At 32.8% G+C, this 18,008-nt stretch overlaps 2 protein-coding genes across 3 annotated transcripts; one reads left to right on the forward strand and one right to left on the reverse strand.

Annotated features, from left to right (window-relative positions):
* The first annotated feature begins 828 nt into the window (after nt 1–828).
* LOC145754549 (uncharacterized) lies at nt 829–4,914 on the forward strand. Its single transcript, XM_082570622.1, has 12 exons — nt 829–973; nt 1,037–1,093; nt 1,185–1,232; nt 1,346–1,393; nt 1,520–1,606; nt 1,682–1,738; nt 2,050–2,163; nt 2,671–3,047; nt 3,187–3,543; nt 3,624–3,855; nt 3,916–4,410; nt 4,489–4,914. The coding sequence occupies exons 1-12, from the start codon at nt 901–903 to the stop codon at nt 4,716–4,718; spliced, it is 2,175 nt and encodes a 724-aa protein (XP_082426748.1). The 5' UTR covers nt 829–900; the 3' UTR covers nt 4,719–4,914.
* Nucleotides 4,915–14,445: 9,531 nt separating this feature from the next.
* Nucleotides 14,446–17,453, reverse strand: LOC145754973 (ribonucleoside-diphosphate reductase subunit M2-like). Of its 2 annotated transcripts, XM_082571156.1 has the most exons (10): nt 17,320–17,453; nt 17,028–17,135; nt 16,876–16,914; nt 16,317–16,436; nt 16,012–16,128; nt 15,664–15,797; nt 15,303–15,531; nt 15,121–15,225; nt 14,936–15,049; nt 14,446–14,842 (listed from the first exon to the last, which is right to left on the reverse strand). In XM_082571156.1, the coding sequence occupies exons 1-10, from the start codon at nt 17,371–17,373 to the stop codon at nt 14,690–14,692; spliced, it is 1,173 nt and encodes a 390-aa protein (XP_082427282.1). In that variant the 5' UTR covers nt 17,374–17,453; the 3' UTR covers nt 14,446–14,689. The 2 variants fall into 2 exon arrangements, with proteins under 2 accessions (XP_082427282.1, XP_082427283.1); XM_082571157.1 differs by lacking the exons at nt 16,876–16,914; nt 17,028–17,135; nt 17,320–17,453 and adding an exon at nt 16,620–16,649 and having other exon boundaries at nt 14,489–14,842.
* Nucleotides 17,454–18,008: the final 555 nt, after the last annotated feature.

An 18,008-nucleotide genomic window follows, 5' to 3' on the forward strand; every position in this document is an offset into this window, starting at 1 on the left:
TGTGAGTAAATGCTAGCATAAATATTTTAATTTATTGCATATAATTAGTAATTATAAAACTCCTTATAAATTTTTGAGTTACCTGCAACAACAAATAAAAAAACTATTTATTTAAACAAACTTTAGGGTCAATTAGGGGACAATACTAAAGTACGGGATGCGGGATAGTGCGGGACCGTCAGGGCGTATGTAAACGTTAACGAAAATTCGTGGAATGCGGGACGGAACGAAATTTTTGATACTTTTCTGCGGGATGATTGCTGTTTTTATCTAAAGGGCTAGGGGGTGATGCGGGATTAACTTTAAAGGCCAAGAAATGATGCGAAATTTAATATAAAGCACAAGGGAAGATTAGGGGAGGGTATAAAAATTCCGTCCTTTTCCGCATTCAGCGTATTTTTGTTAAAGTTTAGATACGGCCTCAGTATTTCCCGCACCCCGCAAGTTCCCGCATCCCGTATTTTAGTACTACCCCAATTAGGTTGTCAAAAATATTTAAAAAAATTTTTTTTTTAATTGAGTGTCAATTGGATGTTATTAAAACCATCAAAACAAAACATTTCTTTTATAAATTATTAAATTCTTTGTTGCCAAATTCAAGACGAATTTGCCTAATCCTTGCTTTGTTGCAAAATTATTAGTTCGGTCGATTCGATCTTTCCTAAAATAAAATTATTCATGAAGTTGACAAAACAAATTCACGAAAAAGTACGCGACGTATAATTTAAGTGATCCGTGCGAACTAAAACGCGCAAATTTTAGCGTGACAAAACTTTTCTTTGCGCAAAAACAAATTTTTAAAGGTGACATTTATTCTTAAACAAGCGTAGGTGGTTGACATAAAAAAGAAAATAAAAGTGCGATTCATAACAAGCCTACTCTTCATAAAATTATAAACATATGTTAAGTGCAAGCCAAATGAGTTGTTTTTTATTTAATATCTGCATATTTCTGATATTTTCAACAGCTAAAAGTAAGTAAAACTTAACTTTAAACTTTTTTGAATATTCAAAATTAAATATTATTTTATTTTAAGGTCAGGTTGTATTGTTTTGTGAAACCGCAGTCGAGCAAGACTCTTCGTTGATATGTTGTAAGTTAAGGCTTTTGATATACAAACGTCTAAGTTAAGTTTTATCGTTTACTTATAAATTTAAAAAAAATATTTTCGCTGTTCTAAACAGGTGTAAATTTTAACAACCCGCTACTAGAGACGTGCAATGCATCGTCAGGTAAAGTTTTATTTCTAATTAGTTTAGAATCCAAGGCTAACACAGTTATTTAAATATTAAATGACAAAATGATCGTAATCAACTTTTTTAAATTTTTTGTTATGACTTTTTAGTTTTATTCAACAGTTGGTCGCAGGACGAAAACTCACTGAGTTTTAATAGTAAGTCAAAAAAATTTATGTTTTGTTTTTGTTTTTTAACATTTAGGCAAATGCATTAAATTGTTGTAAAAAGCTAAGTTAAAGCTGATGTACTAAAACAGTCGTTTAACCAATTTCATTTTATAGGTCAGCTAACGGAGTGCGAAGTTGCACCTAACAAAGGAAATCTATATTTTAACTCCAGTATTACAGAATATTTCGTGCAAGCAAAAAGTACAATTTTATAAACCATTAATGGAAAATCAAATAAAGGTGTTACGACACATTATAATAAATTTTTAATTTTAGATAACAGCAAACCCACTGGTCCGTTCTATTCGTTTGCAGTTCCATCTACCACTACATGTAAGTATTTGTTCAATTAAAACGTATCAACTTACTTTAAACAGTGATGATAAATTGCCATAAGAACAGTTTTAGACAACCTAGAACTTTAAATCATGTTTTTATTTTTGACACATATTTATATTAACGTTTAACTTAATAAAGTATTTTCTTTATACGTTACAATAATACGAAAAACGCCTACATCGTTACGTTCTACATGTGTACATATATTGTTTTAATGTAATAGTTCCACGCACTTTATGCATAAACAACACGTTTGTGGTGATTACAATGTTTCACACATTCACATTATTTAAAAATTATGACAGGTTGTTCAGGGTCGCCTTTAATATCGAGTCCGGTTTCACAATGTGAAAGGCCGCCGACAACAGTTGGAACCACAACTACAGTTGGAACCACAACTACACAAATATATACAACGGGTAAACATTTTTTAACCTTTTTTTTAGCTAAGTCAAGTAATTAATTTTTTAAACGTAAGTATACTGTGTGTTGCTCAATAATAGATTTCTCAACAACCAAAAGCGCAATTACTATACAACATAGGTTAAGTGTAAATAGCTTACACTTCACAGTTGTCTGTTGTTTTACAAGTATGATACCGTAAAAAAATCCGCCATATTGTTGTTTACGTCTTATCTATTCTATGTCACGTGTTTACACCTGGAGTCTCGTCTTTACACCTTATCATTATCACGTGTTCTGTATCACGTGACTTGGGGCTTTAACTGTTTAATTGTAATGTATTGGATAGTATATTCGTGGTACAAGTTCGTGAACGGTGGTATGTGTATCTTTCCACAATAAAATAAACTATAAATTATAATACGGCTTTTCATATGAAAGACAATCAGAGTCGATCGTTACAATACGAACGACTTAAAATATTGCGTAACGTTGAGTGTAAAATAAACTTCTGTTTTTAACAGAAAAGTCGGCAACAACGTCGATTACGGCAGATACAACAACGACAGATACAACAACGTATTCAACAACTGAAGATCCAATTGAAAAAATTACAAATTTATTTACGAATAATCTAACAAACCAAACCCAGTTTTTATCCAACTTCGAAAGTTTTGCTGAAAAGTTCTACGATTTGCCAGGCACAAACATAACTACGGATAACTATGAGCTAATCGTAATCGATTGGAACGACTTTAACCAAAACAGGACAGATATAGTCAAGTTCTCTAAATCGAGAATTAGAAGCATAGATATTGTTGAAGATATTGGTAATGCAAGTGTTTCAATGGTTATGTCGCAAATTACACTGCATAGGAATATTTCACAAGGAATGCAACAGGTAAAAAAAAACTGCTAGTTTTTTGATAATGTTATTACATGTTGAACCTTTTTATAAGCATCCTGGTTCAATAAAATGCAAAAGAGTGTTACTGTTAAAATTAAATTTATTAAAGTCTTTACTGTATAACTGTATTTAGCTGTCATCAAACCCGAATGTTGAAGAAACGCTAACTCCAATTTCTTCATTGATTTTAATAAGCGCGTTTAAACGGTCAACTAAAGAGAAACTGCAGGCTCGTATCGCTTATACAACCTCCGTTAACGATAAAATACAGGTACCTGGAGTACAATACGATATTCACAAGCCTACAGTGAGGCTTAGAGGTTTGGAATACCAGTGCATGTATTACGACAAAGACTTACAAACTTTCTCTTTGTTTGGATGTAGTCTCAATACTACGGTGAGAGAAAACGTCACTTGTAATTGCAATCACACCACAATATTTGCTGTGCTGCTGTCGACCAGAAAACTTACAATACCATACAAAGTTAAGGTATCAAAAATAAAATCATTTATAGCAATGTCTGTTTTTTTAGTTTTTCACTTTAATTTTTAGCTGATGATTTTTTTCAGCTTATCTCTTACATCACCGAATCAATATCCCTTTTGTTTCTCTTGATTACGTTTATTATTCTTTTGAACGTTCGCAAGAAAATAAGGAGTGACCGAACTATAGTTCAAATTAACCTGGTTGTTGCCCTGTTTTTCTTCCACTTCTTCACATTATTACAAGAACCAAGCATTCAAAACTTCCGTACATGTGAACTTTCCGCGGTCATTGTGCACTACTTTATTTTAGCGTCAGGTACATAGGCTTTTCTAACATTTCATGTTTTTTCTTTTTTTTTACCATGTATTTAAATAGGTATGTGGATGGTAATGGAGGGTATTACATTGGCTTTAAAAACAACTGACAAGGCCTTATCGCTTAATAGTAACAAAGCAATAATTATGGTTCGAGTCAAGGTGGTAAGTGGATGGGGTATTCCTGGTGCAATCGTAGGCCTAGCTGCGATAATTGCATTCCCAGAAGGTTCGTATATGGAAAAAGTAAACAACAATATTTATAGCAAGGAACCTTTGTCGACGCTTGTGTACGAGCGGTGCTGGTTAAGTACAGAAAGTGGCGTACTACTTTGGTCTGTAATTATCCCTCTTATTCTTACGTGGTTAGTGAATCTGGGTATTGCTATAAAAGTGGGGATGTTTGTTTACAAAATGAGCAAAAAGAGTGACAAGTTTAAGCCCCAAGCCTTGCAGAAACCGCCAGTAAATGACGCACACATTAAGTCCGCCTTTAAAGCGTTGCTATTACTTTTTCCTGTGCTTGGCATTCCTTGGATATTCGGATTTCTGACAGGTAACCTTGCCAGTAAAAATGTTATACTAAGAATTTTGCGTGGTACTTCATCAAAATAATGTCTTAACTGTTTGACAGGTATTGAACAATACGAACTGGTCGAGCTATTTATGTATCTTAACGTTATATTCAACGGGCTACAGGGCTCCTTTTTATTTGTTGTATATTACCTGTTTGGCAGTGAGGTTCGACAAGCGACTACCCGAAGCATCAAGCGGCAATTTGGCAGTTCGTTTGACACTTTAGGTCGAAGTACAAAACGATTTAGATCCACAAAAGTCGGGAGTTACAATTCTAAAAGCCTTTAAGTTGTAAATAATCTACAATGGCAAGAATTAATAGTCAAGTTTTGACAATATCGGCTTCAAAAATATTGTGTATATGTAACTTTAGCGGGCCTTCTAAGAATGTAGTTTGTAAAACAATATACTGGCACGTTCTGCAAAATGTATCCACTAATAAGTGCTTGTGGCGTTGATCTATTTGATCTATGTAAATAAATAACATTACACTGTATACTTATTATTATACAAAATGCATTGATTTAATGGACTAATTGGTGTAAACTTACATTACAGACTAATGTACCGTTTGGTAATGGGATATAATGTAATTCAGTCCTAATTGCTTGTATTACCTGGTAGGCAATATTACTTTTAAAAATAGATTTTGACATGAACCCTCTTAGCCAGTTAAAAATGGTTACAAAATTATAAAAAAGCTAGATAAATAAAAAATGTTCTTTGAAGATAAGATGTAACAAAAATCATAATCGATAAAAAGGCGTGAGTTTAAACAGAATGAATTTCAAAAGAAGCCATATGTTTTAACTTAAATTATTTTTACAGTAAACGAAAAAGCAAATAATATTAAAAATATTAAAAAAACTAAAAATATTAGCAAGGTATTAACTTAGTAAAATGAATAAGGAAAGAAACATCCTATATTCGATAGTTTGGGTATTTAAATTTATCTATTTAATAAACCAAGCCTTAGCAAGTAAGTAGAAATATATTATATTTTTTATAAAATTAAAAATAAATGTAATTTAAAAATTATCATTGGATAAAGACAAAATAAAAAATGCTATCAAAAGGTAGGAAAATTTATTACACTATTTTAATAGAATCGGGGTGTTATTATACTACGTGTAGAATAGAATCAGTCAATAGTATATGCACAGCGATAGCACCCAATACGGCTACAGGTAACTACTGTCTAAATTTTTAAAAAATATATTTTAAAATATCTCTTGGTGAATTTTGAGAGTAAAATTTACTTTAAACAAAAAAAAAACACTGTTGAGTTCAATTACTTATTGAAGCAATGCACTTTCAGATTGCTCAGGAAACAATGACGTTTTAAGATGGACACCACTTGGAGGCACAGGTTATTTTTAAAACTTTATTTGCAAACCTCTGACATGATTTTCTTACATATTTTATAAATTCAGTCTACATAGAAAATACTAAACCATATTTTTTTAATTCCACAAGAGTCGTGTAAAAAGCAGGCATGCTGCACGGATCAGAATCTAGTGCCAGCTGGAGGATGGTGTGTGCAATTGCGTAAGTTTACTTAAATTCTTTATTTTAGTTTATACAATTTTTAAATTTTACAATTTTTAATATTTAGTACCTGGATGCAAACTCATCACCGAACTTGTTATTATACCATCAGTGACAACTTGTGCTACGCTGTTAACTGGTAAGTTTTTCTTTCGAATACTCTGTTTAAAAAGGTTTGCTTATAAAATACACCAACAAACTCTTTATGAACAGGTCCACTCACAACTTCTGTTCTCGCTACAATTCCAACAACAATGCCAACAACAATGCATACAATGACTCCTTTACTTCATCTTATGACAAATCCTGCGACAATGGCTACAACATTGCCTACAACAATTTCCTCAACAAACCCAACAACAATTCCTTCAACAATCTCAACCACAATTCCTTCAACAAACCCTACAACAATTCCTTCAACAATGCCCACAACAATTTCTTTCACAAACCCCACCACAATTCCTTCAACAATCCCAACCACAATTCCTTCAACAATGCCCACAACAATTTCTTTTACAAACCCTACCACAATTCCTTCAACAAACCCCACAACAATTCCTTTAACAATTTCTTTCACAAACCCTACTACAATGCCTTCAACAATGCCTACGACAATTCCTTTAACAAACACTACCACACTGCCTTCAACAATGCCTTTAACAAACCCCACAACAATTCCTTCAGCGAAGCCTACGACCTTTTCTTCATCGATAACTCCTTTAACAAATGCTTTGTCAAATCCTACGGCAATGGCTTCAGCAACACCCCCAACAATGCCAACAAAACACCCGATAAATCCTACGACAATGCCTACAACAATGGCTTCAACAATTCCAAACCCAACGCCTACAACATTGTCCACAATAGGTAAAGTACTGTCAACACCGAAATCAACTACACTCACGTCGATGACATCACACATGGTCTTAACAACAGCAGTACCAACGGTATCGACAACCACTGGCAATATGCCCAAAACCGTTACAACTGGACCAATAACTGAAACTAATGCAGTAGGAACTGGGACCCGTGGCAGTACTATTGGTACCTCAATATCTGGAGGAACAAGTAGGCCCAAAACCAGCAGGCCAAGAACTAGTAGATCAATAACTACTAGACCAAGAACCACTCGACCAAGAACGACTCGACCGAGAACTACCAGGTCGAGAACTACTAGACCGAAAACTACTAGACCACGAACAAGTAGATCTAGAACAGGTACATCAAGAACTGGGTCGAAGCAACCTAGTAGCCAAACGATCCAAAACAATGGGCTTTTAAATAGTCTCATAACACAAAATACCGGAAATACCAAATTGCCAAGTTCAGGTGGTTTATTGGATTCTGTACACTCTGCATTTTCGGAATTTGTCCCGATTCCTCCCGTGGCTAAATACAAAATTTTAAGATCACTTTACAAGGTTAACAGTTTTCAAACGCCTATACTAAGAAACTTTGTAGGAGGTATTGAAGAACTAGAAGACGCCCTTAAATTGACGGCGTTTAATTTTGATAATTACACCTCGTTTAGGGCATGGATGGAAGATTTTGAGTTGTTAACTTCAATAAACAAATGTACTGGTGATCCGTTTTTTAAGCCTCCAAATTTGAGGCTTAGTAATTACATGATCCGTTATAACGCTACAAGAGAAGGCGGGGAAGCTTGTAAAGATTATGTAATAGCCACGTCTCAATTTATTATTGAAGATGAAATAACAGATTATGTGACTGAAATTTTACATCAAGATCGAGTTAATAATAACTCTTTGGACGCGAGAATTGTGCACAAAATTTATCCCAAGGAGATTCCGTTTATGAGTATCACTGGGTATGACTACGAAAATAGGTCTGAGCTTTTAGGAGAAGTTGAATTTATTGTTAACGTTTCGTTTGCGGAAACCTTTAACGAACAGTTTGTGCCTTTTGTTTATCACAACGACAATTCGGATACAGTTTATGTTAAGAACATACATTATGAATGTAATTTCTTTGATGAGGCACAATTTACGATGTCAAAGTTCGGCTGTGAGCAATTAAAACATGGTATTGCGGACCCGATAGTTTGCAAATGTAACCACACAACCGTATTTGCTATCCTGCTTTCTGTGAACGCAATAGCGGTTCCTTTTGGTGTAAAAGTAAGATTATGCTAGTAAAGATTTTTTGTAAGCCTTAAATAACAATACCCCCACTGGTCTTATAAATTATGTTTTTTTATTTTTAGGTATGCTCCTATTTTACAGAGATATTGTCGGTTATCTGTCTTTTCGCCACAATTGTATTGTTAACACGCTACAAAAGGCAAATAGTAAGCGATCGAACAACGATACAAATTAACTTGGCCATTAGCTTGACCCTCTTACACACATTTAACTTATTGCATGATCTAGCTCTTAAAGTAGATTATGTTTGCGTCACAACAGCAATATTGGTGCATTATCTTCTTATCTCGTCAGGTATGTATTAATATCAAGCATAGGCTAATAAAACATGTTTAGGCCTAAAGGAAAATACGCAATTACAGTATATGTTAAGTCTGAGTAAAAGTAGACTACTTACTCCTATCTTGCTTATTCCCGAATGAATATTTTTTTACCAACAGTAATTTAATACTTTTAAAAATTTACGTGAGAATATTTTTTCCATAACAGCTATGTGGATGCTCGTGGAAGGGATTCGCTTGCTGATCCAAACATCGGATAGCGTTTTACACTTCCGTGCTTTCGGAACAGACAAGATGCAAGTAATTTATTTTTTTCTAGGATGGGGTGTGCCATTTGTAATCGTGGGGCTTGCTGGAGTCGTCGGAATAAGTCTTGGTATATACATGCAAGACTGTTACTTATACTCCCTAGCCTTACAAATTTCTGCCGAAAGAAATGATGACCTGGTCGCTACTCAAAGATTTGACAAATGTTGGATAGACTCGACAACATTGCTCTATACTTTATCAGTAATTATTCCAGTTGCTCTTATTCTTTTAACTAATATAGGAATCGCAGTTAAAGCAACGTATGCAGTAATTAAAATCCAGAAACGCTCCCGAAAACTGCAGCACAAGCCAGAAGAGGAATCCCGTCTACAAAATGCAAAAGCTGCGTTAAAAACGCTTTTTATTTTATTTCCTGTTTTGGGGCTTCCGTGGGCTCTAGGCTTTCTAACAGGTAAGTTACGTTATTTAAAAAAATACAACAAACTTGAGAAGGGTTAAACTAATAGGCTAAAACTTGTGTTTATACAAAATGCGCCTTATAGATTATATATTTATATGTAGGTGTTTCTGACTACCAAGCCTCTATAGCTATGATGTACATAAACACAGCGTTCAACGGTACACAGGGCATTTTCGTATTTTGGGTTTATTGCGTTCGAAATAAGGCAGTTCGTAGTAGCGTCGGTGATCTAAGATCAACTGCCTCAACAACACCAACTTCCAACCAGAAAACGACAACAACTCTCACTGATGATGTACCACAATCCCCAACTACTGAAACCTTTGCACCAAATTCAAAAGAAAATATTAACAACAACGAAACTGAGCCTACCGCTGCTCCAAATCCAACTTCTGAAAAGTCTGCTGAAATTCACCAGGAAGAATCGCCCAACTTGCAAGTAAATCCTTCAAATTTAAAAATAAATTCCAATCAAAACGAAATAATGAAAAACATGCAAAAACTTGCTAGGGAGATTGACTCAAAAAATGGAAAGTAGAATTTTTATTTAAATTGTATTCGTGTCTTATTTTGTAGCTATTTAAATACATATGCGTCCCACAAATGTTTATTTAAGTTAAAGAGTGTTCTCACTTAAACATTAAACATATATAAATTAAGGCTTAGCCCACTCACTTATAATAAAAACACTTGGAAAAATGTATACACAAACAAACTGTAGTTTAAAAAACTAGTACAGGTACACACACAAGTTTTATTCATAATAAAAAGTAACTAAAAAACGTTTGATTTTGGCGTCTAAAAATAATATTTAAATAATCTAAAACGGAAATAAAATGATGCAAAACAGAGCAAAAGTAACAACAACAAACTTTTAACTATCCCAATCCATTTCAATACAAACATAATGGTTTTTCTTGGAAGAGATTGAAGTTATAACTTCAGAGTGTGCTGTAGGTGAAAATATATCAATTAAGCCAACCTTTGGTTGTAAAAGATTGAGATTTTTCTCCACATAAACTCCTTGTCCAGAGGTTTGATCGGTATAAAAATGCGAATATCTACTGTAATTCTTGTGTTGTGTTGGTACACTAACAGTAACATTTTTACCCAAACTTTTATCAACTAATCTATTGTTGGCTAAGTTATTTGATCTCCTTCCTACATTCTTTCTGCGAATAATAGGTTTGGTTTTTGAAGAAAGAACATGTGAACACAGTTGTTTTTTGGAATATGGAAAGGTATGCCAAGTTATTTTAGTATTTTTTTTCGATAATTTTGAAGAATCTTCGTTTAAATTCATGGATGTATCTGTCAAACCCACTTGTTTATCAGGACAAGAAATTAATTTATTTTTTGTGCTTTGTAAATCGTTTTTACTGGAACATAGTACATCAGACTGTAACAATTCGTCTTCTTGATTTGTTAGATCAAAAATTTGTTCTGGTAAATCGTCTTCTAAAAACTGAGTTGTATCTATTGGCAAAATTGTAAGAGGATCTCTACTAGGAGAGTGACCAACAGAAGGTTCTTTAACATTAACAGTTTTATTTGATAAACTTATCGAATTTTTTGAAAATGTTTCAAACAAATTTCTAGTTGAATTGGTTTTATAAGACCCAGAAAGACAAGTGTGATGATTATTGTCACTGCAACTCACTTTTTTAACAACTTTATTAACTATTGATTTAAAAATTTTCCCATCAGTTTTATTTAAATCCAAGGTTGTATTTTTCGACAGAGGTAAGTCAGAATCATGTTCTCTTACTTTTGCAGATTTATATATGTTGCCTAAAAAATTTGTTTTGTTGAGATTTTCTGGTTTTTGATCATTTTCATTAAAATGTTGCAATATAATTTCTGCTAAAATTAAATTATTTTGTTCTAAGGAAGTACCCTTAACATGTGCATCTTCGCTATTGAAACTTAGGCAAGATGTTGAAAGTTGATCTGTATCCACTTCTTTGCTAGAAGATTTTTTATTTGTATAGTTTTCTTCTTTAATATATGAAACAAAATTGGGATTAACTTTTCTTTTAGTTTCAGATTGTATTTCTGTTAATAACAGCGTTTGTACATTAACATCTTTTGGTTTTAACACTTTAAGTGTGTGAATATTTTTTGGATGGTTATCTTTTATAGGTTCTTTAATGGTTGAACATCTTGTTAAAGAACACTCTTTATTTTCTTTTTCTACAAAACATTTTGAGGTCAACAAAAATGGAAGTTCCCCTGGTAAGTTTTTGTTCTTATCATTTATGCAAAACTCTTCTTCATTTCTCACTAAAGAATTAAATGTTGAATTTGTTTTAGATATGGATTGAGAAGATTTTTCTAATATATCAACTGAATCAGTAGGTGTTGGTGTCAACAGGGAGTAATAATTATCAATTTTAATTTGCAAATTATCTTTTTCTGTAAATGCCATAAAAACATCTTCGGAAGTTTGTGTATATATTTCTTTTGTAGTAGACTTTTCAACATCAACTAGCTTCTCAACCTCTCTTGCAGTTGCTAAACACACTTCATCTGTAATTGGCACAACTTCTTCAATTACTGGTACGACCTTTTTTGTTATTGGCACAACTACTTCTATCATTGGAAAAATATATTTTGCTAGAATTGGTCGGATAACTTTTTTAGTATTTTGTATACCCACTTTTTTTGTAGACTGCAAATCGAGTTCTTTCATAATTGGCTCAACATCTTTTTCAGTAGTTAAGGTATTAACATCTGTTGGTTGTTGATCAGTTAATTTAGAAGAACAAACCAAATGTAATACATTTTGAACATTGTGTAATGTAGAAGGTTTGTTGTTGGCTAAAGTGATATCAACTTTTTTGTTTGTATTATTCCAGCTACCAATAGATTTGGGATCAAATGGGGCTGTGTTTAAGTGCGTTTTTATAACAAACGGAACTTCGTTTGAGTTTATTGGTTTCATCTGTGAAAATGGTGTTGGTTGTGGTTCATTAATTAGTAAACTACTATTACAATTAGATTTTTTTGGATCTTTTGCTTGAACTGTTTTTAATTTAGAGTTGGTGTTAGTTTGAATGTGTCTGACGGGTTCTGAAACAGTTGGTTGACAATTCTCAGCATTAAACTCATTGCTAAAATTTTGCATTGGTTGTGTTGGCCTTGATTGCAATTGAGCTTTTAAGACACTATTTTCCTGATTAAAGTAAGAGTTGTTTCCATTTTGATTTTTTTGAAAAGTAACCTTAGGACTTGTTTGATGAAAACTGCTAGATAGATCCGTTGAAATTGGCTGTTGAGCATCAAAGTAATTTGATGAACATTCCAAGGGCTTGTTTTTATGCAATTCAAATTTAGCATTTTGTACATTATTTCTTGATCCTGGGTGTGGGAGATTGTTTTGAAAAAACAGCATACTATTCAATTCAGAATTTGATCGAACTTCCTGGTTGTATACAGACCTACTTGTACTTGAAGGACTTTGATGAGGGTTTTGCATAAAAGTTACATTAGACACATTAACAATGCAAGGAATATAAGGGTAGTCAAATTCCATATGTTGTGGCAACTGATTGCTACAGTTGGTTTGTACTGAATTTTTGTTACACAAATAGGTTGATTTATCATTGGGATTATGTACAGCCTGTTTTATGTATGTACCATAGTTATTGCAAGCAGAATAGTCAGGTTGATAGAAATTGCTGTAGTCAGGTTGATAGAAATTGCTGTTATATTGAGCTGAATTATTGTTGGTTTGGTTGAAAATGGGGTGACTTGATGTATAGTTTGCTGATTTTAAAGCGGGGGTACCAAAAGTTTGGGGTGGTCTTTGCAGTGTTGTAAAAGACAGGTAAGACATTTTTTTAATTACAATTTTTTTCTGAAATGCAATAAAAAAAATTCTGTTAAACAAGTTATTTATGATAAATGTTTTTTAAAAGGCAATATTTTTTATAAATTTGTTTTAAATGGGTTACGTCACAAATGTTTTTTTTTTGTTTTTTTGTATATATCTTTATCCTCGATGTGGAAAAGTCAAATGCGCGACTTAAACATAGAGTAACATCAGTTACTCCGACCCAGTCTTGAGTTGCCTGTGGCAGTTTAGGATATTATAGATTATAATTGCCCAATAATTATACTGCTGATTAAGTGCTGGCTCAGCAGGAGTTTACACCGTTTATAGCGCCTTACTCAAGGGCGCTACAGCATGAGAATGTTAATGAGCCCAACAGGAAGTTATCAAACTTTACAGTTTTGTAGCACCATTTAAAGTTAAATATTTAAAAAAAAGTACTTATTAGATGTAACTCTACCAGATGAAACACTTATTTTAACAAAAACAGACATATACCCACATTTAAATACATTTCTCCTGGCTTTCTAAAAGTGTTTATTCTACATAACTACACTCTTTTTAGCCTAAAGTTATGATTATACATTTTATTGTAACTACTGTATTTTTTAAATAATGGTAGCTTGCATACTATTTTATACCACATTTAGAAACGTGTTTATAAAACTACTTATGATTTTCCGTATGATAAATTATTTGTTAACATGATATAAACTTACTCCCTGTTATCGATAAAAATAGAACAGCAAACATGTAATGAGGTCAATAACAACGTTAAATTCGTCCTTCACTAATTAGCAATGAAAAAGGGGGAACAAAATTAATGTAAGTTTAAAATGATTTGCGCTGATAAAGCTTATACAACCTTACTTGACATAAATATCTCAAAAAACTTCGCAATGTATTTCATAGACTTTACGAAAAAGCGTGCGCACACGTGGGTAACGGTTTAGATCAAGAACTGCTAAAAACTTTCTACCCACTGGGAAAGTCAGCACAGTTTGAACTTCATTTCTTGACCAGTTTGCAATTGTTGGAACATCCGGCTTCCACATATTAATAATGTAAATACTTCCTTAACTACAAAAAAAGGTTCCAAAAACGCGCATGTTTTAAAAATTTTTATTTTATTGCACTACTTGCTAGAGTAATAACACTTTCACAGTTAAATAAAATAACATCAAAAACGGTCGAAAGTAAATAAATCACTGCTTGTACTGTCAAGCTGTACTTAATAACTAGAAGTTCATTAAAAATGCCTCCCGCAGCGTGCTGTTCACGATGCAGAACAACAATACGAAAAACCCGACGGTAATTTGTAGACTTTCCTGTTTCTGGTGGGAGTTTTTTTTTTAAAAGCTAACATAAATCAAATTTCGTGGTGTTCAATTTCAAACCATAAATTGATATCGGTATTTCCCAACATAACCAAAACCCTAAATTAATATTTCTGAGGACTAACAATTCATTGTGTACATCGAAATTTCATTATTGCTTGAAAAAATAAAACAACAATAAAAACAAGCTCGCAAAAATATCTAAAATTGCATTCAATGCAAAAGTGGAAAGAAGCCACCAAGAAATATAAACATTGGCAGCGTCAGAAAAGTAGGAATAGATAATTCAAACTTAAAGTAAAGACAACAAAAAAAAACTAAAGTAATAATACTAAAAACAATGAATAAAACTGGTCGAGGGAGGATTTAAAAGTCTGCATCGAGAGTGAATTTCATGTCTTCTGGATTTGACATCACACCAGCTTTTTGATATTCGCCAACTCGTTTCTCAAAGAAATTGGTTTTGCCTTCCAATGAAATTAGTTCCATAAAATCAAAAGGATTCTCAGCTTTGAAAACCTAAAGTCGAAATGAACAGATAACAAATATGGTCAGTTACCATTCGAAAAGGGTAAACATTAGAAAAAGGTTATTATATTATTTTTATTATACCTTAGGACATTCCAACTCCACAAGCAACCTATCAGCAACAAACTCAATGTATTGTTTCATCAGTCTGTTGTTCATTCCTATTAAAGCCACTGGAAGGGCTTCGGTGAGAAATTCCTACAAATCACAAAGAAAAAATTAAAAAAAGGCCAACGCTAAAAATATAATACAAAATTTATATATTTTACCTGTTCAATTCGAACTGCGTCTTTAACGATGCTGATAACTCTTTCTTGGGAGGGTTTGTATTGTAAGTGTTTGAACATCAGACAAGCAAAGTCACAGTGAAGACCCTTAGTAAAGCAACATAAATAATTAAAAAAATCAAAACAAAATCTAAACAAAATTACTCAAAAGTTATTGTAAATACCTCATCTCTACTGATAAGTTCATTGGAGAAGGTCAATCCCGGCATTAAACCTCTCTTTTTCAGCCAGAAAATGGCAGCAAAAGATCCGCTGAAAAAGATGCCTTCTACTGATGCAAATGCAACTATTCTCTCTCCATACGAAGCCTCCTTGTCACCAATCCACTTTAATGCCCACTCTGCCTTCTTTCGAACACATGGCATAGTCTCAATGGCATTAAACAGATAAGCTCTTTTTGAAAAATGTTTGTAAGTTAACTTATCTTGTATAGAATAAAATAAATAGAATTGTACTAAAACAAAAAATTATTAGATTCAATTTGAACAAAGGTTTTTAAAAAATAATTTGGATTTTAAAATTTACCTCTCTTGGCTATCCCTAACATAGGTGTTAATAAGAAGTGAATACATCTCAGAATGGATGTTTTCGATTGCAATTTGAAAGCCATAGAAGAACCTTGCTTCGGTAACCTGAACCTCTTGTGCAAATCTTTCAACCTGAGTGTGTAAAAAAGTGAATAGTAACTAAAATTGTGAAATAAATGGTATTCGACTGCTGGTTATTTTTTTTAAAGTATATACATATATCTTAAAAAAATCTCAATATTGTAAAACTCAGTATAAAAGTTCATTAAGTTAATTATTAGGGAGAGATTGACAACATCTATAGACTATAGTTTTACATAGTCAATATTAATAAAGCTTGGCTTACCAAATTTTCATTGACAATTCCATCAGAAGCTGCGAAAAAGGCAAGAACATGGCTGATAAACTTTCTTTCATTTGGTTTTAAACCTTCCCAGTGGGCCATGTCTTTCGACAGGTCAACCTATAAATAATATTGTCGAATTTAGATTGATTACAGGTGTTCAGAGTACACATACCAATATATCAAATAACCAAGGTAAACAACACTTAATAATAAAAAAATTTTAAAGTATCTATTTAATTAAGCAAATAAATATTCAAAAAGTATAATCACATATAACAAAAAATGCACATATCTATATATTGTACCTCTTCCACTGTCCAGAACGATGCTTCGGCCTTTTTGTACATTCTCCATATGTCATGATACTGAATCGGGAAGATTACAAATCGGTTTGGATTTTCTTTAAGAAGAGGCTCAGTTTCAGTCTAAAATTATTAGATTGGTAAACAAGTGTTGACAGAATCTACATTAGACCAATGGCCAAATGTTAATGCCAACCACATAACAAAATATGTTGTCTTTTAAAATAGACCGTTTGTAAAAGTAACTTTACTACTCTACTACGCTAAATCGCGCGAAAAGTATTCCCTATATAGTGACGTACTTACGCAAATACTTTTAAGCGCCATAGTTTTCGGTCGATAACATACAACGATCATGTTCTGGGCATGCCGCGCTGCTGTGTAAACCGTTTATCCGGAAAAACATATTTAACGTGACGTCATTTGACGTAACGCGGTCAGATTTCAACGATCGTTTTTAAAAAACGTCACACGGAATTATATTATACATTAATGCAATGTAAATGAACAGGGGTTAATAAATGCAAGTCACATCTGGTCAGAATTAGATTATTTTTCTTACCTCTGGTTTCGTTGGCTTCTTAGCGACTGCCTTTACGTCCTAGTATAATAAACACAATTTATTTAAAATGCACATTTAAAAAACAGCAGGGCAAAATATAAAGTATGATAGACTGACAGATTGTTTTACACAAACCTGTAAATCTTCCTTACCTTAGGTTTTGTTGTGGTTAGTGGTTGTGGTTTTGCAATGTTTTGTACTTCACCCAAAATTCTTTTCCCTGTTTGTTGGGCAAGATGTTTGGTTTCCATTACTTTAAACTAAAAAAAAATTGTCGAAATGTCAGATTGTTAAGTTTAAAATAAACTATATCAAAAACTGATAAACTTAATGAAATGCCAGTATTTGTCTGCTTATGCTGTTTGCTAGTTTTTTGTAATTAAACAAATGAGCATGATACTTTTTAACAGATGTAAATATAAACATGATTAATATATAACTTACCGTATTCTCGTTCAAACCAGCATTCTTCATCATTCGTGTAACGTTTTCAGACATTATTATAAGTATAAATATATTTTCTAGTAAACGATAAAATAAAAGCTCAAAGTATTTTGATGCTGTTTTCAGTTTAAATGCTAAAGAATGACTGGCACGCCTTATATTACTAAATTTCTTTTTTTACTGTAACTTTGCTTCAAACCAAACATTAAAAATTTCGCGCGAAATTATCAATCAATGAAACTTATCGCGCGCATTACGCTTCAGGGCTCGAGCCAATCACAAAGCGAAAATATCGTAAACCCGGAACTGTTCGAACCGTGGGAGCGAAATTGTAAACAATAATCAGCTGACTCTTCCCGCCTCTCGCATTTTTTTGTGAGACTGGTTTCCATTGTAAAAACGAGAATTACTTAAGACTTTATCGCAAATTGGGTCAATTACCAAAGCAGTTAACAATTAAACGAACGTTGGTAAATCTAAACAATAGAGTAAATGGTTTATTCAGCACAAATACATTTATTCTCGTAATAAATTTCAGAGTTAAATGTTATGTAACATTTTCTTTGCGTGACGCTTACACCCTGTAATTAAAAATGTCCTGAATACCAGAAGGTTGATTTTTTTCGTTTACCAGCTGCTATTAAAACTAAGTCTAACTTAAAAATAAATATACCAGCTTTAAAGAAAAC

This window comes from Corella eumyota, chromosome 6 (genome assembly GCF_963082875.1).
Source record: "Corella eumyota chromosome 6, kaCorEumy4.1, whole genome shotgun sequence".
NCBI classification, from domain to species: Eukaryota; Metazoa; Chordata; class Ascidiacea; order Phlebobranchia; family Corellidae; genus Corella; species Corella eumyota.